The following is a 26,439-nucleotide window of genomic DNA, read 5'->3' on the forward strand; positions in this document are numbered from 1 at the left end:
ATCCAAACAAACCGAACTAAATACAAAACACCCAATGACCAGAGACCGCAGCAGTCAGTACAAGAGCAACCCCCATTTCTAGTCGAACGTTGAACGTCAGCGGTTTTTGGTCGGTACGTTGTTATTTGCAGTAAAATTTTCTTTCTTTTATTTTGTTATTGTCTTTAATTCTGTTAATATTCAATACACGACTTAGTGATGGTCCAGGTTTAAAGTTTTATTCTAAAAATAAAAAGAAAGGCGAGAAACAATTCAAAAACCTAAATTACAAAACGAAACGTCAAACAAAAATGCCGCACAAACAAACATACAAACAAAAGTACTTAAAATAAAAAAAAATACCAAAAGGAAAAGAACAAACAGTGTACTGGAGTTATGAACAGTGACTAAGCCATTCCATTGTGAAGTGTCAATTGTTGATGTGTCTCCTCTCCGGTGAATTTGTTTTTGTTTACTGTGAAAGCGTGGATTGATAAGCAGAAGTCAGCAGCCAAGCAAGCATTGACACTTCTTGAACATGCAGACAAAATACTGCAGAACTGTGAACCATGGAAGGCAGAAGACAACAACGAAGACGACGAATGAGACAAGAAGAGAACAGAAATATCAACTCCCCATTCGTTTTTTGAGTGCTTTTCATTGAAATCAAAGAGTGACATGGTGTGAGAATAGCCGCGGTGGTTCTCCAAAATCCGTAAACAGTGCCACACACTAATGGTCAGAACTATGAGTACGTCATTCCATCATTCCGCAAATAGTGTGTTATTAGTTTTGACAAAACGAAAACAGGTTAATGTCTTATGCGACATGAGCTTGAAGATAATAATTTACTTTGGTGTACAAAAGATACCAAACATGTGTCTTGCAGGTGCATTAGGGTGGAGCGCAAGGCATTGTCTTAAAATGTGCATGGTTGGTTCAAAATCCAGTTTTACATTAAACTAGCAAGTGCCCCCTATTTTGTCAACAAAAAGTCCAACTTAAAACAGTTCGTGTTGTTCTGTTCGACGGCTTAAGTTGAGTTTAGGGGCTATGCTCGGATTTACCTAAAATGTTATCTAACCTGATTACGGCAATGTTCGGATACAAAATCCGACATTATTCGGTTCTACAAAACCGATATGTATTTTTTTGTTTTCTAAACTTTATAACTTGTAAGTAGCCGGTCTTCGATTTTCAAGTCAATATCTTCGAAAGCTATAAAGGTTAGATACATATTATAGGAGAAAATCTCAATTTTATGATTTTTATCACTAATATTTTTGGAGCTACAAGAAATATCAACACATATGACAGCATTTTGGACAGGCAAGTGTGTAGGCTAAAACTTAGTATGCAGATCTTAATATCCCATATTGGGTCCATTTTTTACTTTTAATTGGTTTTCAAAAAGTTCCGATACAAAAATATAAACGTTAGTATATTACTCCGGAACCGGTTCAAACAATACATCGCCACTTGTTGGATAGGTATTTACCTAAAATGGATCCATTATGGGTTATTAAGATCTGCATACTACATTTTAGCCTACATAATTGCCTGTATAAACCTTCAAATGATAATTTGTTCATATCGGTTTTGTAGAACCGGATAAAAACCGGATTTGTATCCAAATTTTCGAGTCAATAACTTCGTAACCGTGTATTTTCCACACGAAAATATTATTTTGCTGTAATCAGGTTAACAATATCTACCACTTATAAACATGTTAAAACGATCCTAGCGTAGTCCATATACTCAACTTGATCCAGTTTGACAAAATTATTACATTAAAACTTCATACATCGCACTAAATGTTCAGACTTTCAAGATTTTATATATTATTATTTTTTTTCTTTTTCGGAAAGAATAATAGGAAAATGTTTGCCTTTTACACAATTTTTCATTTTGAAGTTAGGTAACGTATTTCTGCAATATAAAACGGTGCTTCGGGATGTCAGTTCAATATCAAATTTAGTAACATTTTGTACTTTTCGTATAATTTACGTACTCATTTGCAAAACCGTTCCATATGCCAATATTAACGCCAACAGTTATCGTAATATTAAATTCCGCGGTGTTAGTTATATCCCTTCACCCAATAACAAATTTGGTTCAATTAGTACTTTTCAAACAACTGCAGTACGCATTTTCAACCCACCTCCAAATTTCAATTGCAGATACCAACTGAGAACTCAGTATAAAATATCAGTATTCCAGCTCGGTCTATTCACCCAATACCAAATTAAGTAGCATTTAGTAAGTTTCGAAGAATAATAGTATGCCTTTTAAGAACTATTTCCATATGTCAACCTCAGATATCAATAGTAACCTTATTTTAAAATTTCAGGATGTCAGCTCTTTAATTTCCCCCATTACCAAATCCATAGTACCATTTAGTACAATTATAGTACGCATATCCAAAACAATATCCATATATCAATTCCAGATACCAACAGAGCCTCAATATCAAATTTGAGGATTCCACCCTATCCCTTCATCCAATACTAAATTTTGTACCATTTAGTACTTTTTGAACAATTATTGTATACATTTCCATAACCACCTTCATATCGTAACTACAGACATTATTCCTGCAATCTAGGTTAAATTAAATAGTATTTAGTACTTTTCGTACAATTATATTACACATTTTCCAAAACTACCTCCAGGTAGCAACAGAGACCTCAATATCAAATATGAGGATTTCAGTTCTATCCCTACACCCAATACCAAAACAATCTTCATATCTCAACCTCTGGCACCCACAATGACCTTAATATCAAATTTCAGCTCTATTCCCTCACTTAATACTAAACTTAGTACTTTTCGTACAATTAAAGTATGCATTTCCAAAAGCACCTCCAAGTCTCAAATACATAGACCTTAACGTCAAATTTGCGGATCCCAGCCCTATCGCTTCACCCAATACCAAATTTAATACCAATTAGTACTTTTCGAACTCCATATTGTAACCACAGACCCTTACTGTAGTTTCAGCTCTATTCCTTCACTCAATGCCAAATTAAATAGCATTAAGGACTTTCGTACAATTATAGTAAAAATTTTCCAAAACTACCTCCATGTCTGAATTCCAGGTACCAACAGGGACCTCAATATCAAATTTTCAGATCTATCCCTTCACCCAAATTTAGTACAAGTAAAGCACGCATTTTCAAAACAACTCAATTTCCAACCTCAGATACCAACAGTGACCTTAATATCACGTTTCATATTTTCAGCTCTTTATTTCCCCCATTACCAAATTTAGTACCATTTAGTACAATTGTAGTACGCATATCCAAAACTATATCCGTATCACAACCTCTGTTACCAACAGTGACCTTAATATTAAATTTCAGCTCTATTCGTTGCCCTAATACTAAATGTAGTACTTTTCGTACAATTAAAGTACGCATATCCAAATCAAAATAGTACGATTTAGAACTTTTCGTACAGTTATAGTAAACATTTCCGAGACCACCATCACATGTCCAGGGTACACATGAAAAGCGACCCTGATGCTAAATTTGAGATTTCAAGCACTTGATGTTCATTAAATAGCAAATTGTACCAAAAATACTACTATTTAGTACTTTTCTTGCACTTGTAGTACGCATTTACAAAACCTCAACTTTATCCCAAACCTACTACCCACAGGGACCCTGATACAAAATTTTAAAGTTTCTCCTTCATCCGTTCAGCCTAAACAAAACTATTTCAAATTTAGTACTATTCAGTGCAGTTCGCACACTTAGTAAACATTTCCAAAACTAAACTTACTTTTCATCCTTGATTCTCATACCAATTTTGAAACTTTTAGCTTTATCCGTATCCTTTTGAAAGTTAAGTACCTTTTTAGAACTTTTTGAAACCTTTTAGTTCGAATTTCCTTTGGTTCGTCTATCCTGTACTTAATCAGTGACTGTCATTTTAAATTTCAGAACTCTAGCTCAATTTGTTTGTCAAATAGAATGTATTAAGTTTTTAGCAATTTTCGTATCCTCTTATTGAGAATTTCGAAAAACTCAGCAGCCTTATCCCACGCCTACGCATAAGACTGACCCTCGTGCAAAAAGTCAAATTTGACCCACAGCAGAGCTTTAGGTCTTAAATTCCATATAAGATTGAATTTTTCTTATTTCGGTGGAATTTATCTTCTTTTCCCAAGCTCTTCCTTATCAATAGTGTTTGAAAATTATGTAAATATAAGTTAGACCACCCTAATAAACATAATATACGCTAATACCTATTTGTACTCTTACGTCGCTGTGCAATGACTCAAAATGTCAATTATAACTTTCATTTTTTTCTTCGTTGATAAAGCGAGCAAGCGATTTTTGGAACATATGTACATATATACATACATATATACTTAGCATTGCTTTCGATCTGATTATATCACAAGTAAGGCGTAAAGTACTTCAAACTTATTTACTTTGGGTACATGTGTGTACATAGATTTAAAGTTGGCCACTAATGGAGTATTTACACCATAACGTTCAATCCAACAGACAGACATACTCATGGAAAACAACATGTACAATAGACCAACAATCTATTGAGCCTACCAACTCCACATTATGTTATGTTTGTCGTGCTTATTTCGATTTTTTTTCGATGAAGGCCGGTTTTTTCCTATTATGGGCATTATAGCGAATAAAGAAAATCAATTCGCTATAGATTTACTGCACCATTCATAATAGAGCACAATATGCTCTGTTGGTCTCGTTGCTTCTGCTGTGCGCGAAATGAAGGTTAAACGGCGATGTTGTGATTTTTCAGCAAATCAATTTTCACGACCTTCAAAATGAAATCCAAAGCTTTCAAACAATTTAGATGTGTGTGTGTGTTCGAGTACATACTAACAAAATTTATTTCAAAATGGTTTAAAGTTAGACTACGCCGATGGCAAATATTGCTATCATAGGGGAAAATATAAAAGCACACATCAAAGTAATAAATTATATAATTAAATATTATTTAGATGACGGGACGATTCATAAAGAATTATTGGTGACCTGCAGATGCATTGATTTGTATTGATGACTTAAGTCATTTATTGATGGCTTAGGACATTTATTTTATTTAATAATGACTTTATTTTATCTGGAAACAATTTTTGTACGAGCTTAAATTTTAAGCAGAAACTATTTTAATGAGCCATATTTTTACACTTTTTTAGGCGAAATTCGAAATATTATAGTTGTAATTCGAGAATTCCATTTATAATATAAAACACTTCATTTATATCCATTTTCAGTTTGTAAAATTTTGTTCTCGAATTGTAGTTCGAATTTTTATATTTCCACAGGGTGGTATAAAAAATGCAAGAAAGCCAAACGCCATAATTATTACATTGCTTTTTATACCCTACAACACTTTGTGTTGGGGGTATTATAAGTTTGATTGGGCCAAAAATTATGTAACACCACGAAATATTGATTTCCCACATAGGAAAGTATATATGAATCTTCCGCCGAGCTGAGTCGATCTAGCTATGTATGTCCGTCCGTCCGTCTGTCCGTCTGTCCATGTTAATTTGTAATCACTCTAGAGGTAGCAATTATGGCTCGATCTTCACGAAATTTAGAATGGAGGTGGGGCTAGGGTCAGAATAGAACCCTATTTCTTTTGGAGATGATCGCCAAATGTTTAGGGGTTGAAATGGACCAAATACTGAAAAAATTTCGGATTTTGCAGTAGCTATACAGGTCGCAATTATAGACCAATCGAATTTCGCATGTAGCTAGAGTTTAGGGCGGGGAAGAAGCCTACCAATTTGGGTGGTCATCGGATAATATTTAGCCATAGCCAAATAGACCATATCTTTTTTGTTGAAAAAATTCAAAATTTTTCATTAAACCGCGAATAGTTTAAATCCCGGCGAAATCTCAAAGCCATGACAAGGTTACTTCTGATCTTTACATTGATGTTAACATCCATCAAATCGGATATATAGCAAAATATGTGCGATATATATGTCTATCAAAGAAGATATGCTTGAAAGATCTCTTATATGTCGAGAACGGCTGAACTGATTTCGACAGTTCTCATTAATTCAGAATGGCCTCTTGGCAGGAAAGAAAAAACGCCTAAAAAATCGCATAAAAATATCTCTCTAAAGATGAAAATATTGATTTTGTAAAATTTTCTCATATTTTTTCAATTTTGTCATATTTTTGGCATATTTTCATTTTGAATTAAACATTTGGTAATATTTCTACAGCTAACAAAACTAAGTAGTTAGGACATCATATACAGATCGCATTTATGGCCCGATCCTAACGAAATTTTGCATGGGGATCCGATGAGGGTCAGAATAGAAGCCTACTTTTTTTGGAGATGATCGTCATATATTTAGGGGTTGCCAACTTTTGTAGACAAAATACGAAAATATCCATTCCAGTGACTTTTTGGAGAATTCACAAATACAGGAAAGACACACTTCTGACTATTTCGTTAACGCTGATTTCGTTGAAGAATATAGTCAAATGTCTGTAACTCATATAGATGCGTTTTAGTCAAAAACTAATAATAAATGTTAATCTTTTGCCACTTCTGAGAGATTATAGGTCTTTTGGAAATAGGAAGACCGTAGAATCTAGGAAGACCGTTTACGTGCAACATCTACCAATAAATTGGAAATTAGCAAATTAGTTTAAGTTGTTATTATTCGAAAATTAGAGAACGAAACCAGATGGTTTTCTTTTATTATTTGTCACAAAATCTGGTGGAATTCTTTCGAGTATCTCGCCTATATAAACTGTATCGTTTATTAAAGTGTTGTAGGGTATTCAACGGTGGGCCCCGCTCGATTGTAGCCTTTGCTTACTTGTTAAATTTTATTGAATGAAAGCAAACAATGTCGAAAATAGCATCAAATTTTTGAATAAGTTTAGATTTGTTCGAATTGGTCACCTTTGGCACGAATTATGGCCTTTAAACGGTCAATGAAACCGTCACACGCTGCTGAATGTTGCTCTCTGGTATTTTGGCCCATTCCCGGCGAAGCGCTTGGTATATTTTAGCGGCAACCTTGCTTTCCAAACTACTCCAAACACAATAGTGCAGCGGATTGGTATCCGGAGATTTTGGTTACCATTGTGCGCTGGAAATGAAGCGAGGAACCTCATTTTGTAACCATTCGTGTGTGGCGCGTGCTGAGTGCGATGGTGCTGAGTCCTGTCTGAATGTCAAAGGTCCGTGGCCAAAATGTTTGCGTGTCCAAGGCTTTAATACGGCCTCCAGAATATTTTCGCAATAATATTCGGCATTTTTTCTAATGCCACGATCGATTAATACGAGCGGAGAGCGACCATCGGCTGTTATGGCGGCCCTAGCCATCACCATAGCCGGCGCTTGAGTTCTGGTGGCCAACCATAGGAGCATATTTTCAGCTGACCTCTCTGGCAAGTAAACACGATCATTTTGTTTGTTTGCAAACTGCTGGACAACGAATGTTTTCTCACCGGAGAAACCCAAATTCGGCAGTTCACCACTTTCGGCCAAGCGAAGCAACTCTTTAGCTCTTTTGAGTTTATTTTCTTTCGGTTGCGGTGTAAGTTTTAGCACTTTTTGGAATTTCAATGGCTTTACCCCGAGCTCATTTTTTAATATTTGCCGAATGGAAGATTGCGATATGTTCGGCTCACGAACCATTTTTCGGTCACTGCGACGAGGGTTTCGATCAAGTCGCTTCCTTACTTTTCGAACTATTACTGCTGATGTTGCTGTTTTCTTCCGTCCACTTCCTTGATGTCGGGCTACGCTACCAGTATCACGGTAACAAGCGATGGTACGAGACACAAAAGATTTATTCACATTTAAATGCTGGAGTGATCCAACGATAGCCACTTGTGGTTTTCCAGCCAAATATAAAGAAATCACACTATCACGCTTGAATTCCATCACGAATAACCTTTTTTCTGGAAAATTCTCACCAAAATGTTTTATACACTTGTAAACAATATAATTAGCTGTCACTGGAATAATTTTAACAGCTGTCGGGCGAGTGGCTTGGAAATGCCAGCAGTCTGAAGTTGGTTACAGTTTTTTCATCTCACCTCACGTTCTATTAAAAAAAGGTTAAAAAATTGCTACTCCTTTGAAACAAACGTCAAGTCACTGTTCTTTCCGGTGTTGAAAGACAAAAAATCCCTTTACCCACAAATTACTATTTTAGAGTTTGGTGTGTAAAACACTTCAAAACAAACTCCTCAATAAAAAAACACATAGGCGAAGAAGGCACTATATTGTTTGGGCGCCACTTTCAAATTACCACAGATCGAAAATACAGTGCAAAAGCCAATTTGGCAAATCGCAAGTGATGGCTTTAAAATTCAATGGAGATCTTTTAAATGACATCCAGAATCACTAGTACTGAAAATGGGCCATATGGGCCTACTTTTTGGCATAGCCCCCGTAAAAAGACAATTCTGATTTCAAGGATTTTTTTTTACGTTTGGGCCATGTTTTCAATTAAATTTTCCGCAGATTTTTGCATTTTGAGTTCATATTATTTAGAATCGCTTTTTACAAAATTTATAGAAAGAGAGAAAATTATTAAAACATTAGAATTAGAAAATTATTAAAAATAAACTTTTGGAACATCCCTTTTATGAAGGTACCCCTTGATTTTAGTTATTTGCAAAGGTCTTGAGCATATTTTCCAATTTGGCTTTAACTTGGCCTCTTTGCGCGTAAAACATTTTTTTTTCGTCAGTTACCCTAACGAGTGTCTGGATCAGCTTAAAGTTTTCAATATCTGTTTATCCCCTGAAAAGAAGAAAATCGTATAGCGGTAGTCCCGATTAAAAATAATTTGAATACTGTGTCATTTTTTCTAACCTTATTTAAACATTTTAAATTACCCCAAGAGTGGATGAACCCTCCATTTAGGTTCGGTAACTTGTCCCAAGAATGTACTTACAAAAAAATATTAATAAACTTTCCATGCTTGGTATGCCTGCATGTGTATATGTAAGTACGAGTATATTTATGTAAATACTTTTCCACTGGCCATGGCGATGATGACACATACCCTTGCCATATGCATGAAGTAACACTTCTTCTATAAAAGGAATCAGCGTACGTTGACCATTAAATATAAATGCTTGATGGCCATATTTAAAATAAAATTACGACACTCCGAAGCAAGACTACATTCAATCGAATAATACTGAAAAGAATTCTTACTGTGACATCATCGTCCCCAATGTGGCGGACAATAATATACACATACACATGTGTACGTATTTATTTTTAACACAAATTGCACTTTATGCCTTCATTCAATATTTAAGAGACAAGGACACATACGCAGGACCTCACAGTTTTGGTATTAATATTTTAATCAGATTAAATATTGCAGTTAAACTTTTGAATATTCCCTTGTGTATGAGTGTGTGTGAGTGAGAGAGAGAGAGAGTGCCATTCTAGGTCATTGCGTTAACAAACCACATTAGTTTCAAGTTTATTTCGAATACAATTGACCTAGGTCACACCTAACATTTTAACCAGCAATCAAGGAGCAGGGGCAACCTTTTGATGACATGAACGTCACACCGGCAGGTCACGGTGTTGGAAGATTATAATTTTCTTTTTTTTTTGCAGATAGGGATGCCATGCAGGAGAGAAATTCTAGTTCTATGTGAGACAAAATACAAAAAACCCGTTTAAAAAAGTCAGAGTAAAATTTATAGGGTTATTAATTCAAGGGATCTAGGAGTAGATTTCCGCAATGGAATTCAAGCGTTATTGTGTGATTTCTTTATATTTGGCTGAAAACCCACAAGTGGCTATCGCTAATCCAGCATTAAAATGCGAAAAAATCTTTTTTGTCTCGTACCATCGCTCGTTACCGTGATACTGGTAGCGTAGCCCGACGTCAAGGTAGTGGCCAGAAGAAAACAGCAACATCAACAAAAATGGTTCGAAAAGTAAAAAAAGCGACTTGATCGAAACCCGCGTCGCAGTTGCCGAAAAATGGCTCGTGAGCTGAGCATAGCGCGATATTCCATTCGGCAAATATCAAAAATTAGCTCGGGGTAAAGCCATTGAAATTCCAAAAAGTGGAAGAACTTACACCGCAACAGAATTAAAATAGACTCATAAAAGCTAAAGAGTTGCTTCGCTTGGCTGAAAGTGGTGAACTGCCGAATTTGGTTTTCTCCGATGAGAAAACATTCGTTGTCCAGCAGCTTGTAAACAAACAAAATGATCGAGTTTACTTGCCAAAGAGGTCAGCTGAAAATGTGCACCTTGGTTGGCCACCAGAACTCAAGCGCCGGCCATGGCGATGGTGTGCGTCGCCATAACAGCCGATGGTCATCAGAATAAATGCCGAATATTATCGAGAAAATATTCTGGAGGGTGTATTAAAGCCTTGGGCACGCAAACATTGTGGCCGCAGACCTTGGACATTAGCACCATCGCACCCAAGAATGGTTTCAAAATTATGTTCCTCGATAATTTCCAGCGCACAATAGCCACCAAAATCTCCGGATACCAATCATTTGGACTATTGTGTCTGTAGGATTTTGGAAAGCATGTTTGGCACTAAAATATACCAAAGTGTCGATCACCTCAAGCAACCGCTTCGCCGGGAATGGGCCAAAATACCGCAGTGCAACATTCGGGCAGCGTGTGACGGTTTTATTGGCCGTTTGAAGGTCATAATTTGTGCCAAAGGTGACCAATTCAAACCAATTTAAACTTATTCTAAAATTTGATGCTATTTCCGACATTTATAAAAAATTTACAAACTATGGATTTTGACTTTGATGTCAAATATATTTGGATTTCTGATATGATTATTTAAATTGTTGATCCTCTGTGTAGTAGGTTCCGAAGGAAGTGACTAATATTGTCCATTTCGTATCGGACCTAAATAAATATAATGTAAACATTACGACGTACCAGATTTGAACTATATTGGTTACTTCGTTCACTTTATATGAGAGAGAGAGGAGGAGAGAGAGAGAGCGATGGTACGAGACACAAACGATTTATTCACATTTAAATACTGGAGTGCTCTAACGGTAGCCACTTGTGGTTTTCCAGCCAAATACATATAAAGAAATCACACTATCACGCTTGAATTCCATCACGAATAACTTTTTTTCTGGAAAATTCTCACCAAAATGCCTTTGTACGCTTGTAAACAATATAATGAGCTGTCACTGGAATAATTTTAACAGCTGTCGAACGACTGGCTTAAAAATGACAACAGTCTGAAGTTGGTTGCAGTTTTTTCATCTCACCCTGTACACACTCACGTCTTTGTATAGGTCCCATAAATCGGTTCTTCCCAATATTCGGAATTTTTACGTTGACCGAATTTAGAGTTTGCAATGGGTACCGTCTTCTGTAATAGAGAAACTGGCCTTACTGGAACACAGCTGTTGAGTCCCACTAATTATTGATTTTTCATAAACCTACAAAAATAATTTCAACATTTTCAATTTTACAATGACATCCCTATTATGAAAAAAAAAATAATATGAATTCATATTTCAATGGCATGAACATTGGTCAAACCGCTTGATGACCACAAACATGTATATATATATCCCTTAATATGAATATTTAGTTACTTTGCACACAACAACAAATAACAAATCTATGGTCGCGTTCGGAAGCAAATTGTCGGAACAATTCATTAACTGCTTTGCTAGTATCGTTATTCATTATTTTTATGTCGCAGTTAAAATTAATTTATAAGCAATTTCCATTAAAGTCAACCATCCATAGACAATTTTCATATCAAATTTCTTTTTGAAATGCCATAACAGCACACGTCACATATGAAGCGGCGGACGGACGGATGGACGGACAAACAGAGAGACAGACAGGCGAGACCCCTTTCGATTCAAAAAACCCCAAAGACAAACTTAGCAACAGCAAAAAACAATCCAAATCGATTTAATATGTGTAGTAAGTAGAATAATAATAAACAGAACTGTTGTTGTTAATACAAAATATGAATAATATTCATATACATATACATATATACACACGAACGACATATATTTACATTAAGACGTACACATATTGACATGTTCATATGTCAAAACGAACGGATTGAAGGGATAACAAGTTTTTGCGGAAATTGCTAAGCGGTCGAATGGATAAACAACGTGTGTATGTGTGCATGTGTGTGCATATGTAAATGCATATTTGTAGAAAATAACTTGACTTCAGATAAGCCACCCCTACCTACCTATGGACATGTACCTGCCAACATGCCTACTTGACACGCACGACCGGAACTTAAGACTCCCCGTAATATGTCTAAAAGAAATAGTTAATTAAGTACAGTGGGTCTGAAGAGTAACTCAAAAAAATATTAAACTTTACTCTAAAAACTTATTGCTTATTTCTGAGTTCATAAAATGTACAACGACTATACAACCTTATTGAGCCGACTATTAAATGTTAATGATTATATTTGTTTGTTTCCCCCTTTCTTTCGAACGGCTCAATTTAATATTACTCTCTTTAATTGCCTTAAATTCATATTACTCTCTTTTACAGAGAGCAATGTTTTTCAAAACGAAACTAACAGTTTTGGAATATTTGCTAATCGTTACCAATATTATGATTCCATACCGAAGAAGGGAATGATCAATTGGCTTTCTCAGCTCTTTGTTACGACGATTTTGGTGAAAAGCAATCTCTATAAGTGTCTAACATTCAGAAGAGAATAAGAATTACACTTACGTCTTGCCTTTCCCAAAAACCATCATTTACATGGTGAGATAAAAAAACTGCAACAAAGTCAAACGCCATAATTTTTACATATTTTTTTTTTAATTTTATTGAATGAAAGCAAAAAATGTCGGAAATAGCATCAAGTTTTAGAATAAGTTTAGATTTGTTCGAATTGGTCATCTTTGGCACGAATTATGGACTTCAAACGGCCAATGAAACCGTCAAACGCTGCGCGAATGTCGCTCTGCGGTATTTTGGCCCATTCCCGGCGAAGCGTACTTGATCGACACTTTGGTATTTTTTAGTGCCAACCTTGCTTACCAAAATACCTCCGGAGAATTAGTTGGGCATTGTGGGCTGGAAATGAAGCGATGAACCTCATAACGTAATCATTCTTGGGTAGCGCGTGCTGAGTGCGATGGTGCTGAGTCCTGTTGGAATGTCCAAGGTCTGTGGCCAAAATGTTTGCTTACCCACGGCTTTAATACACCCTCTCCTGAACATTTTCGCGATAATATTCGGCATTTATTCTGATGTCACGTTCGATTAATACGAGCGGAGAGCGACCATAGGCTGTTATGGCAGCCCACACCATCACTATGGCCGGTGCTTGAGTTATGGTGACCAATCGAAGGTGCACATTTTCAGCTGACCTCTTTGGCAAGTAAACACGACCATTTTGTTTCTTTACAAACTGCGGGACAACGAATGTTTTCTCATCAAACCAAATTCGGCAGTTCACCACTTTCGGTCAATCGAAGCAACTCTTTAGCTCTTTTGAGTCTATTTTCTTTCTCTTGCGGTGTAAGATCTTGCACTTTTTAGAATTTCATTGGCCTTAACCCGATTGGAGAATTGTGATATATTCAGCTGACGAGTCATTTTTCGGCCACTGAGACGCGTGTTTCGATCACGTCGTTTCTTTACTTTTCGAACCAATTCTGCTGATCTTGCTGTTTTCTTCCGTCCACTTCCTTGACGTCGGGCTACGCTACCAGTAACGCGCTAACGAGTGATGGTACGAGACACAAAAGATTTATTCACATTTAAATGCTAGAGTGCTCTAACGATAGCCACTTGTTGTTTTCCAGCCAAATACATATAAAGAAATCACACTATCACGCTTGAATTCCACCACGAATAACTTTTGTTCTGGAAAATTCTCACCAAAATGCTTTTGTAGGCTTGTAAACAATATAATGAGCTGTCACTGGGATAATTTTAACAGCTGTCGGACGAGTGGCTTAGAAATGACAGCAGTCTGAAGTTGGTTTCAGTTTTTTAATCTCACCCTGTACCCGTCTTTTCAAGGTGGAGGGTATAATTATAAATATGATACCGTCTGCAACAAATATCTATTATTTAGCTGTATTTGAACCTAAGTAAACAAAAAACCTCATCAGCCGCTATTAAATTATTTATTTTTGATCTTTACTTACGCTTTCCTTAACCATTTTTGTTAATAAACGTAATACCTTTTTTGATCAAAAAATAAAATTCGTTAAATTTGTTTACAGAACAACTGATTATTGAACAGTTTATGTTACAAGAAAAATTCTTACTGAGTAAATTATCCCAGTAAAAATTTGCAAACTCGGATGTCAAAATGTCTCTCTTTTTTCGCTCTCACTTAAAGGACTTCTAGGTAAACGAATGGCTTCCAGTCCAATGCATTTTATATAAGAAATATTTAAAATATTGCCTAAAATATTTTAACATTTTAAATCGGTCACTAAACAGCTGATTTCTAATGATGCTGGATAATTATTACTAAGGACAATTTCCTATTTTCTCAGTAACTCATCTTTCAAAATGTCTCTCTTCACTCGCTCTCATTTACTGGACCTTTGGGTTATGGAGCAACATATGTTGTAATAATTTCTACAAATTTGTCGTACACATATATTGTCTAATGACCACAAGAGTAAGTATTAACAAAGTCAACCACTAATGGCATGCCCATAGACCAGGCATGTTAATTTCTTCAAACACATTACTCCTACAAAAATATTTCCTGTTTCTACATTGCCCCACTGTATCTTCCCACAAAAGCAAACAAAGACAATTTGTTTTTTAAACCAACATAATATGAAAATATGTCCAATAAAAAAGGGTGTTCACAAATGAGTACACCGAAATTTTTATTATATGCAAATAATTTTTTTCATGGTTTTGTCAATAAAAGAATTTATTATTTGCATAGCTTTTTTGTTTGTCGTTGCGTTAATGTTCGTACATCCAGCAGATCGTTCCAACCGTTCGTTTGTTCGTCTATTCATTTAGTTCTTCATTCGGTAGCGACGTTATTCAGTTTCAGTTTTATTTTTACTTTGTCTCTCATTCGCGTGAAAGGTATTCCAAAAACACTGGCCAATTGTTGTTTTATTTTTAATTGATTTCGAACGCGCATTCCGGTCTGCATTACCGCTACAACAGTCATCGAAAACGGGACGCGTTATGTGTTATTTCTGAAAGTTTGTTTTATTTTCTTTGCGTTTGAAAAAAAATCTGCACAAGTATTTGCGGTAAATTTGAATAAATTAAATGAAAAGTGTTACTCATCGGTCGTGTGAATGTGCGATGGACTAAAAGTATCGGGGTTTTATAAAGACATGACAGATATGTTTCAAGTTTATATCATTTTCAAAGAAATGAATAATTCAAAAAACCAAAAAAGTTTTTAATGTCATTTGGAATCAAACCAAAATAACAAAAATTTAGACCTTTTTATTTTTCGTAAAAAATTAAACCAAATCCACGAAATCCTTCGTTTGTTGGGATATTGATATTCTGCTTTAGATTCGATACCACACAATATTATACTATATAATTTTGATAGTTTGGGAATGTGGTAAGAAATGGAGGATATATCGGTCTCATCTACAAGCTATTTCTGCTTTAACTTTTTATACCCTACACCACATAGTGGTAAGGGTATTATGTCTTTGTGCATTTGTTTGTAACATGGAGAAGGAAACGAGATAGACCCATAGTTACTTTTGAGAACCTTCATAGAATCACTTTCTGAGTCGATTTATGCATGTCAGTCCGTCTGTCCGTCCGTCCGTCCGTCTGTCCATGTATTCTTGTGAACAAAATGCAGGTCGCATTTATTATCCGATTGCGATGAAATTTTCCAAACAATATTTTTTTGGCCCAAGGACGAACCCTATTGAAATTGGTGAGAATCGGATCAAATTTAGATATAGCTCCCATATATATCTTCATCCGATTTCGGGTTAAATGTGCACCAAATGTCCACTATCAGTTCAAATGACCTGAATTTTGGCACACCCAACCGAGTTCGGCCTAAAAGCAAGTATATTAAATTTGGAGAAAATCGGTTCAGATATAGCTATAGCTCCCATATATATCTTTCATCCGATTTGATCTTTAAGTCCCTCACATTCCTACTATGCACTCCACAACCGTGATATTTGGTACCAGGTATTAGATGGAGCACAGAAATAGCTGTTTTAAATTTTATCGAAATCGGGTCAGATTTGGATATAGCTTCCATATATATCTTCATCCGATTTCGGGTTAATTGGCCACCAAATGGCCAATATTAGCCCAAATGGCCCGAATTTTGGCACATGTGACCGAGATTAGCCTTAAAGCAAATACAACAAATTTGGAGAAAATAGGTTCAGAAACAGCTATAGCTCCCATATATATGTTTTATCCGATTTGGTGTTTAAGCCTCTCACATTCGTAATATGCACTCCACAAGAATGATATTTGGTACCAGATATAAGATACAGCCAAGAAATAGCTGTTTGTAATTTTATCGAAATCGGTTCAGATTTGGATATAGCTCCCATATATATCTTCATCCGATTTCGGGTTAGTTGTGCACCAAATGGCCGATATAAGTTCAAATGGACTGAATTTTAGTACATCGAACCAAATTCAGCCTAGAAGCAAGTATATCAAATTTAGTGAAAATCGGTTCAGATATAGCTATAGCTCCCATATATATCTTGCATCCGATTTGATCTTTAAGTCCCTCACATCCCTACTATGCACTCCACAACCGTGATATTTGGTACCAGGTATTAGATGGAGCACAGGAATAGCTGTTTTAAATTTTATCGAAATCGGTCCAGATTTGGATATAGCTCCCATATATATCTTCATCCGATTTCTGGTGATTGACCACCAAATGGCCGTAATAGCATCAATTTTGGCAAATCCGACAGAAACCAGCTTAGAAGCAAGTACACCAATTTTAGTAAAAATCGGTTCAGATATAGCAATAGCTCCCATATATATCTTTCATCCGATTTGGTCTTTAAGTCCCTCACATTCGTAATATGCACTCCACAGTAATGATATTTGGTACCAGATATCAGATAAAGCCCAAAAATAGTTGATTTTAATTTTATTAAAATCTGTTCCGATTTGGATATGCCTCCCATATATATCTTCATCGGATTTCATGTTAATTGTGCATCAAATGGCCAATATCAGCCCAAATGGCATGAATTTTCGTACATAAGACCGAATTCAGTCTAGAAGCTAATACGTCAAATTTGGAGAAACCCGGTTCAGAGATAGCTATAGTTCGTAAAATGCACGATAGAATTAGATTTTGATTTTGTACCAAATATCTCATACAGCTCTGAAATGCCCTGTATAAACCTTTTTACGAGAGCTCTCCTAATTATGCATAGTGGTGTAAGGTATCATAAAGTCGGCCCCGCCCGACTTTTGAGCTTTCCTTACTGGTTTTATAAAAAAATGATGGTTCAAAATTTGAGCTAAATCGTTTTGCGTCATAACCGATTTAGTCCGATTAAAAGAATATAGGCTTTATAAACATTTGACTTGTCTCGTTTCATGTTCTTTTCGAGCATCGACGCAAGCCCTATTCGTTTTTGGCTCTTGCCTTATTTTTCCAAAGTGAAAACAGCTATCAAGTCTTTAATGTTGACGAGCTTTAGATATTTTAGACTTCCCAACGAATTAATAGAACAAAATGTGATTCCAAATTTAAACCATAGCTCATTTATTTTGCCGGGCTTACTTGCGGCAAAATTTATCGTTCTTTTGTAATCTTACAAGGCAATTTTCCATTTTCATGATATTTTTTTTGTCATTTAATTATACAGGGTGAGATAAAAAAAACTGCAACATAGTCAAACGCCAAAATTTTTACATTTTTTTAATTTTATTGAATGAAAGCAAAAATGTCGGAAATAGCATCAAATTTTAGAATAAGTTTAGATGGGAATTGGTCAACTTTGGCACGAATTATGGGCTTCAAACGGCCAATGAAACCGTCACACGCTGCCCGAATGTTGCTCTGCGGTATTTTGGCCCATTCCCGGCGAAGCGCTTGCTTGAGGTGATCGACACTTTGGTATTTTTTAGTGCCAACCTTGCTTTCCAAAATACTCCAGAAACAATAGTCCAACAGATTGGTATCCGGAAATTTGGTGGTCATTGTGCGGTGGCCGTGCTGAGTCATGTTGGAATGTCCAAGGTCTGCGGCCAAAATGTTTGCGTGCCCAAGGCTTTAATATACCCTCCAGAATATTTTCGCGATAATATTCGTCATTTATTCTGATGCCACGGTCGATTAATACGAGCGGAGAGCGACCATCGGCTGTTATGGCGGCCCACACCATCAAGATCCGCTTGAGTTCTGGTGGCCAACCGAAGGTGCACATTTTCAGCTGACCTTTTGGCAAGCAAATACGATAATTTTGTTTGTTTACAAACTGCTGGACAATGAATGTTTTCTCATCAAACCAAATTCGGCAGTTCACCACTTTCGGTCAAGCGAAGCAACTCTTTACCTCTTTCCTCTATTTTAATTTATTTCTGTTGCAGTGTAAGTTCTTGCTCTTTTTGGAATTTCAATGGCTTTACCTCGAGCTCATTTTTCAATATTTGCCGAATGAAATATTGCGATATGTTCAGCTTACGAGCCGTTTTTTTGGCCACTGCAACGCGGGTTTCGATCAAGTCGCTTCTTTACTTTTCGAACCATTTCTGCTGATGTTGCTGTTTTCTTCCGCCCACTTCCTTGACGTCGGGCTACGCTACCAGTAACGCGGTAACGAGTGATGGTACGAGACACAAAAGATTTATTCACATTCAAATGCTGGAGTGCTCTAACGATAGCCACTTGTGGTTTTCCAGCCAAATATGAAAAAATGACACTATCACGCTTGAATTCCATCACGAATAACTTTTTTTTTTGGAAAATTCTCACTAAAATGCTTACGCTTGTAAGCAATATAATGAGCTGTCACTGGAATAATTTTAACAGCTGTCGGACGAGTGGCTTTGAAATGACAGCATTCTGAAGTTGGTTGCAGTTTTTTCATCTCACGCTGTATATCTGAATAGGTATATAAAAGAGTATTGAGATAACTGACTGACTGATCGAGAATCAATGTCCAGACGATACGGCTGAAGCTAGAATCTTGATATTTTGCACGGTCTTCTTGACGTAGAATCTGAAATTTGAAACAAGATTCACAGGATAGATGTGCCAAAGTGTTTTTGGAAATTCGAACTTTAAGATTACGAAAAGTTCTAAAATGGTACCAAATAGTTCCATTTAGTATTATGTGAACGGATTGGGCCAAAAACTTTGGTATGCGAATTAAGGTTGGAAGCATGGTACAATAAGGAGGTAGAACAGCTTCGTAAAGCTACAAAAATAGAGCCCTGAGACTATGCCCACTTCCTGTCGGACTCATTCAAAATTATTGATTTCATTTGTTTCATATTTTTCCTCATTTTTAAAATGAGTTAAATAACGAAAAATGAATGCAATGTCTGGATTTTTCTCTCAAAAACATGATCCTAATTGTTCAATCATTCAATTTCATGGCTATACTGGCTAATAGCTTTAATGTGCGAGCCGCAATTCATGTGTCTTCCAATCATTGGTTGTGAAAATATTTTTTTCTTCATATTTCAAAACAATAAATACATATACAAAATTGGCAGAAGTCGGGCGCACTTAAAAAAATTGTAATCAGCTGTTAGCTCTACCTTACCTTTTTATTGTACCATTGTTGGAAGTAAGTTTGATATATCAAGGTGGTTTTGGATATGTGTACTGAATGTGCGAATGGTACTAAATTTGGAACAGTTTGGTTAAGGATGGACGTATTGGGGGACATTTTTTATTGATGGCCCTGTTGGTGGTAGGCTTGAGATAAAAAAGGTGGTTTCGAAAATGTGTTCAACAAGAGAACGAAAAGTACTAAATAGTACTATATTTCGTACAATTTGTTATTAGGTGAACAGATAGTGCTTGCAGTTATATGAGGTTCGGTGTTCATGTGTAGCCTTGATATATGTAGGTGGTTTGGAAGTGTATATTATAATTGTACGAAAAGTACTGAATGGTACTAAATTTGATCTTGCAGATAAAATTCTGAAATAATTTAGAACTAAATTAGATAACTTTTACTATCTGTGTTTGAAAGTTGGCGGTGGTTTAGAAATGCGTCCCATATTTCTATTTGATGAAGGGATAGGGCTGGAATGACGAAAATGTGATATAGGTATCTCTGTTGGTATCTGGTGGTTTTGGATATGTGAAATATGTTGGTGGTTTTGGAAATGTGTACTATAATAGAAAAAAAAGTATTAAATAGTACTAAATTTAATACTAAATAGAGGAATCCTAAAATAAACATTTTCCGGTTATTCTTTCCAAAAAAAAAAATTGGAAAACATGAATATATAACACCTTGAAAGTCGAAAAATTTAGTACGATGTATGAAGTTTTGATTATAAAAATGTTTCAACAAATTGTGCATTTTTAGTACTAAAAAGGTGGACTTTGCGCATGACACAAAAAACTCAAAAGAAATTACCAATACGAACAATTTGTCCTTTTGCATTCACCTAGACCCTGTCTTCTACAAACAAAGAATTAAAACTTGTCAAATATAAATTCGAACTTACAAATTAATAGAAATTTGTAACAAGTTACACGTCACTGATGTAAAATTTGCCTGAAAGAATAGTATAGTGGTTTAAGTAGATAGGACCAGAGACATAGTGACATTTATCTAATTCAACTCCCTTCTTAGAGAATATCAGCGAACTCAGTCGTGATTTCAATGTGGCATATTTTTATACCCTCCACATTGAAAAGGACCTTTCATTCCTAAATATTCCACGTAGACCCCATAAAGTATATATATTCATAATCGGCATAAAATTAAAATCACGATACAGCACACATTATTTGACGTAGAGCTTCAAAATATGGCAGAACAATTTGTGTTGTAAATGATATATCTGCCCATGTATTGATATAGCCACCACATAACGATACCTCAGACGATATCGATAACGATATTCGGAATTTTAAAGATTTTCGCCACATTTTTCCACGGATTTGTCTGAAAATTGGTATTTGTAGTTCGCAATGGGTTATAGCTCCGGTGGCAGAATATATAATAATTATGTCCACGTTTTCCATATACCCATCGATATTCGGTATTTTGATATTCCTAGTCACATTTATATAATAAAAATGTTTTCTATACCCAAAGGTGGAGGGAATTAAAAGTTCGGCCCGGCCGAAATTAATGTTTTTTTACTTTTTTTTACCTAAAAATGGCTTACTCATGGTAAAAGTATGAATACCATAACTAGTAGTATAACAATTTAACCAACCCATTTTTTACAATTTGACTACCGCATCATTTTATAGCCCTGTGCATAGGCATTTAAGTATTCAAAAACAATAAGACTTCATTGAAATGCTTTCCAATTTGCATGTAGTCCGCAGATTCTGGTCACTTTTTGTTTTCTTTACCATAGCCATTAGAAAGGTCTGTGGTATTTCCGATAAACATACAAGTATTAACAGCATCTGATAGATTTTCCCCAATTGGACGTGACTAAGAAGCAAAAATCCCAACAATCTTTGCACACACACACACACACTATCACCATCAAACAGACAGACAGTCAGACTCATTGAATGATGGACAGCAGCTACAGCCACCCAACCTTAATCGATTTGTTTACACATTCACTATTAATGTTCGCTCAATAAGAGACGGGGACAGGAGGAGAAAAACGTATAACAGACACTATGTGTTATGGAAAATAACATTGACATCTATATCCGCCGTTCTGCACTCTTGCCTGTAGACCCCACCTTCCCTTATCTATGAACCAACCACCACCACAATAATACAATAAATGTAAACAATGCAACTGACACATGGTGTCTCCAATCACAACACAATTTCCACTCAAACTTCGGAAGTTGCACACTCTTTACACTTGGTTCGTCTCGTTTCGAGTATAAGAGCTAAACATAGCCAAACCAAGAGTATGTGCATGGAGAGATGTGCGCACGCGAGAAATGTGAACCTGCTATTTTAAGGACACGAAGTTCTTCTAGCCATTGTACTCAGGCGACAGGCGGCAATCAGTAGGAATATTATATTAGCTTCGGAAACAACACCACAACTGTTCCGCAACCATCACAGAGCAACCCTCAAAATTGTTTGTGATTTTTTTATTTATTTTCTATTCCCTTTGAGCTGTGCGCTGTGTTTTTTTTTACTTCCGACAAGAAATTGATTCGAAATTTTAATGTTTTTTTTACTCGAAATTATTAAACAAATCTGGCCATCATAAAATCGCGATTTTTTAAACGATTTATTTTTTTAAAGCGAACTACAATCAAAATTCATTTTCTGTGATCAAATTAATTTCAGAAGAGACAACGAACACGAAGGCGACAGGGCAATGAAGACAATTTCATACTCACACCCCTAAGGCTATTGCAGAACATGTCAAGGCGACTAGGCGACAGAGGAATATATGTTGTCATCGACTTGGTGGAATCATTGGATGAATCATTAGTAGAAATTATTAAACGGAAGTTTCGGTCGGTAAAGAGTTAACGGGAGTGTTGGAAATTACGCAATACGTCCAGTTGTTTGTTTGTCCGAGCAATGTACCAGTGAGCTGCTAGCCTCAAGAGCACTGGAGAATTCATTATGCCCACAACTGATGCCCGTCCCAACAACAATGGAACTACAGCCGGCAATAGACGCTACGAAAAGCCAGCTGATGATGAATGGATTACAAGTGGCGGACTGGGTTCCAGAGACGCCGTACTGGTGTTTCGAACAACGGTTTTAAATTCAAGGCCACAGCAGCTGCAGCAACATGTAAGTCGTTCTAGCTCCAGTGGAGCTTGTGTTAAGCAAGACGACGAAGATGTGGAGACCACGTCGGACAAGAATGTCACAAAATTGCGGAAGGAAAATTCCAAGAGTAAATCTACTTCTAGTCTCAGCTCGAACAGTGGCAAGGTAGAAGGTAACGATGCTAACGAATTACAACAACGAAGAATTGGCACAAGTATTCGTGGCTCTCCGATTGGCAAACAGAAACGATGTGTTGTATCCATACCAAAGCACTTAGATAAGAAATTATGGGATTCTATGTCATCCAGCGACAACTCCATATCCAGTGATGGCAACGATTCGGAAGACAATGAAAAGGAATTATCGTCCAGCAAGCGATCCTTTGAAAATAGGCCGCGCAACAATGCCACACAGTCATCGGAAAATGAGCTTGACAACGACAACGAGCAAGAACATGAGCACGATAACGATGGTGATGTGGATCACACTCCTGCCGCCCTGGACATGCCTGCCACAAATCTTAAGTTGACCTATAAATTTCTCCAAACCGAAACAAAGTTACTGCGTAAAATATTCGCTAGACATGGCCTTACCGAAGCTGAGGACGACGAGTCCTTTAGCATTCTATGGACTGGAATACACATGAAACCTGATATGCTAAGAAATCTATCCCCATATCAACGGGTCAACCATTTTCCGCGATCGTACGAGCTGACACGCAAAGATCGTCTCTACAAGAACATCGAACGTATGCAGCACTTGAGAGGTATGAAGCACTTCGATATAGTACCACAATCATTCCTATTGCCTTTGGAATATAAGGATCTGGTGACGGCACATAACAAGTGTCGAGGTCCGTGGATAGTAAAGCCAGCAGCCTCCAGTCGTGGACGCGGCATTTTTATAGTCAACTCACCCGACCAAATACCGCAGGATGAACAAGTTTTGGTATCTAAATATGTTGCTGATCCGTTGTGCATTGATGGCCATAAATGTGATTTGCGTGTATATGTGCTGGTCACATCATTCGATCCACTCATTATATACCTGTACGAAGAAGGATTGGTGAGATTGGCCACTGTCAAGTATGATCTGGACGCTGACAATCTATGGAATCCATGCATGCACCTCTGCAATTACAGTATTAATAAATACCACACCGACTATATCAAGTCCAGTGATGCTCACGAAGAAGACGTGGGCCATAAGTGGACATTGTCGGCCCTATTGAGGCATTTGAAATCTCAAGGTTGTGATACTCATATGTTAATGGCCAACATAGAAGACTTGATTATCAAGTCGATATTCTCATGTGCCCAATCCATTATATCGGCATGTCGTATGTTTGTGCCGAATGGGAACAATTGTTTCGAGCTTTACGGTTTTGATATACTGATTGATGATACGCTAAAACCATGGTTGCTGGAGGTGAACTTGTCGCCGTCCATGGGTGTTGATAGTCCCCTGGATGCTAAGGTCAAATCATGTCTCATAACTGACCTCTTGACGTGTGTCGGAATTCCAGCTTATAGTCCGGCTATGAGGGCTCATTACGACAGCCGATGGACACGTTTTCGAAGTGTTTCCCATAATAGGCGTACCAGTTCTGCTGAGCCCACTGCTGCAGGTGCTGGGGGAAGTATGAATAACAAGCGTTCTTCGGTCAGCACATCCGCTTGTAAGAATTTAACCCTGGAAGAACAGCGCATTCTTCGTAATGCACGTTTCCAAAATGCCCGACGTGGAGGATTTGTACGCATTTTTCCCACAGAAGATAGTATGTCCAGATATGGAAATTTCCTGGATTCCACTACGGGCATACCAATGTCAACGCCTGTACTGCAAGGCCAAACCTTTCAATCGACAATGTCACAACACAATTACAATCAACTTTTGTACCAGCAACTGTATGGTGGCAAGCAGAGTGGGGATATGAAGGAGGGGAATTCATTTGAAGAACGTATGGGACAATATGAACGGGCTTTGGAAACAGCCTCTCCCATATATTTTGATACAAAACGCATTGAACCCAAGTGCGAAGAGGAGGGCAAGCGGCTGCGTAAGCAAGTCCTAAAATTGATACAGAACGGTTCAGAGCTTACTCAGCTGCAAGCACGTCAAAGTTTTAGCACATACCTAGAGGCGATTTTGCGTCGCTTGGTACTGGAACCCAAAGATAGTCATGAAAAGATAATCTTAAAATTTCTTAACCGCGTTGGAGGTGCAGTGAAAGCACCAGTATATTTTAGAAATCCTCAAAATTTCGGAGCTGTGAGTAAAGCTCGTTCTGCCATGGTGGCCAAATTGCTTGGCGATTTCCTAGAACAATACAACCGAGACACTGAAGCCTATGTAGACTCCTTCGATCACATTGCAATGATTCCAACCAGTCTCTTTCTCGAATTCCTATCGCAAGCCCAGGAAGCAGATCTCGAAGCAGTTTTGGGGCTACACACTAATATTACGGGTACTATGCCATATCTATACAACAGATGTGGTCTGTCTGTTCCACCCACTCCGCCTATACCCTCGGGTCTACATGGTTTCCTTAAAGCTTTGCCCGCTATGGTTTTGTGTGGTTCTGGGGCACGTGATTTCAATAAAACCGACACATATTATCGGCCATCTGCCACCGGCGATAAGGATGGGACAGCCACCACAAACAGCAGTAGTAGAAAGGAACAAATCAGAAAATAATATCCCTTCTTACTTCTCACCCCTCCAAAACTCAAACCAAATTCGTGAGCTAATTCACTGGTCATGAAAAAAGCTTTACTAAAATTTAAACACAAACACACACACAAACCTTCAGGTGTCATGTGATACACGGGAAATCGATAATGCTTTGAGGCCGCTCGCTCGTAAGTGATGAATTAAATGCCTACAATGAATCTTATCTTAATAAATAAATTAATAATTAAATAAATTCTAAGTTAAGCACACATTTTAGCTATTCCATATTTTTTTAAAAAAATAATTAAAGTAAGTAAAAGATTTTTAAAAGAAATTTCCCAAAATAATATTAATAAAATTAAATTAAAAACTTAAATATTAATACTAAATGACACTAGTCCTTTTTGAATTATTAACAACAACAAAAAATATCTTTAGCTAATTGTATTGTAAACACACAAAGATTAAGAAAAAGAAGAAACAAAATATATTTATTTTTTTAAAACTTCGTAATAAAAGTTCATCTCTTTGCGAATATTTTGCTTAAAAGAATTACATGTTGTTTTCAATTTGCACTGTTGTTTATTTACGGTAAGTATGTAAGGGTGTATGGGTGTTTTCCGTTTTTTAATAAAATATTGAAAATTAATGAAAATTCCCTAAATTCATAATTAATTATTCAGAGATTGTTTATAGTAGTGTTGATCACTGTGTTGGAAAACTATTTCATTGGAACGGCAAAACCATTTGCTTAAAGAAACCAGTAAGAAACGAGGATGATAGTTGTCGCCAAAGTTGTTGGATATATTCTAGGAAGACAATACGAAGAATTTATCGAAGTGACAAACCATATTTCCTTACCCACTTCCTTATATGAAATCAGTGAATCTGTACCTAACACAAACCGATGTAATTTCCG

The 26,439-nt window shown here is 36.6% G+C and overlaps 1 protein-coding gene across 4 annotated transcripts; it reads left to right on the forward strand.

Annotated features, from left to right (window-relative positions):
• LOC101899208 (tubulin polyglutamylase TTLL5) lies at positions 1–26,072 on the forward strand. Of its 4 annotated transcripts, none has more exons than XM_005191162.4 (2): positions 1–113; positions 22,410–26,072. In XM_005191162.4, the coding sequence occupies exon 2, from the start codon at positions 22,695–22,697 to the stop codon at positions 25,542–25,544; it is 2,850 nt and encodes a 949-aa protein (XP_005191219.1). In that variant the 5' UTR covers positions 1–113; positions 22,410–22,694; the 3' UTR covers positions 25,545–26,072. The 4 variants fall into 4 exon arrangements, with proteins under 4 accessions (XP_005191219.1, XP_058986244.1, XP_005191220.1 ...); XM_059130261.1 differs by lacking the exon at positions 1–113 and adding an exon at positions 714–730; XM_005191163.4 differs by lacking the exon at positions 1–113 and adding an exon at positions 14,980–15,218.
• Positions 26,073–26,439: the final 367 nt, after the last annotated feature.

Source organism: Musca domestica, unplaced genomic scaffold (assembly GCF_030504385.1).
Source record: "Musca domestica strain aabys unplaced genomic scaffold, Musca_domestica.polishedcontigs.V.1.1 7, whole genome shotgun sequence".
Classification (NCBI taxonomy): domain Eukaryota; kingdom Metazoa; phylum Arthropoda; class Insecta; order Diptera; family Muscidae; genus Musca; species Musca domestica.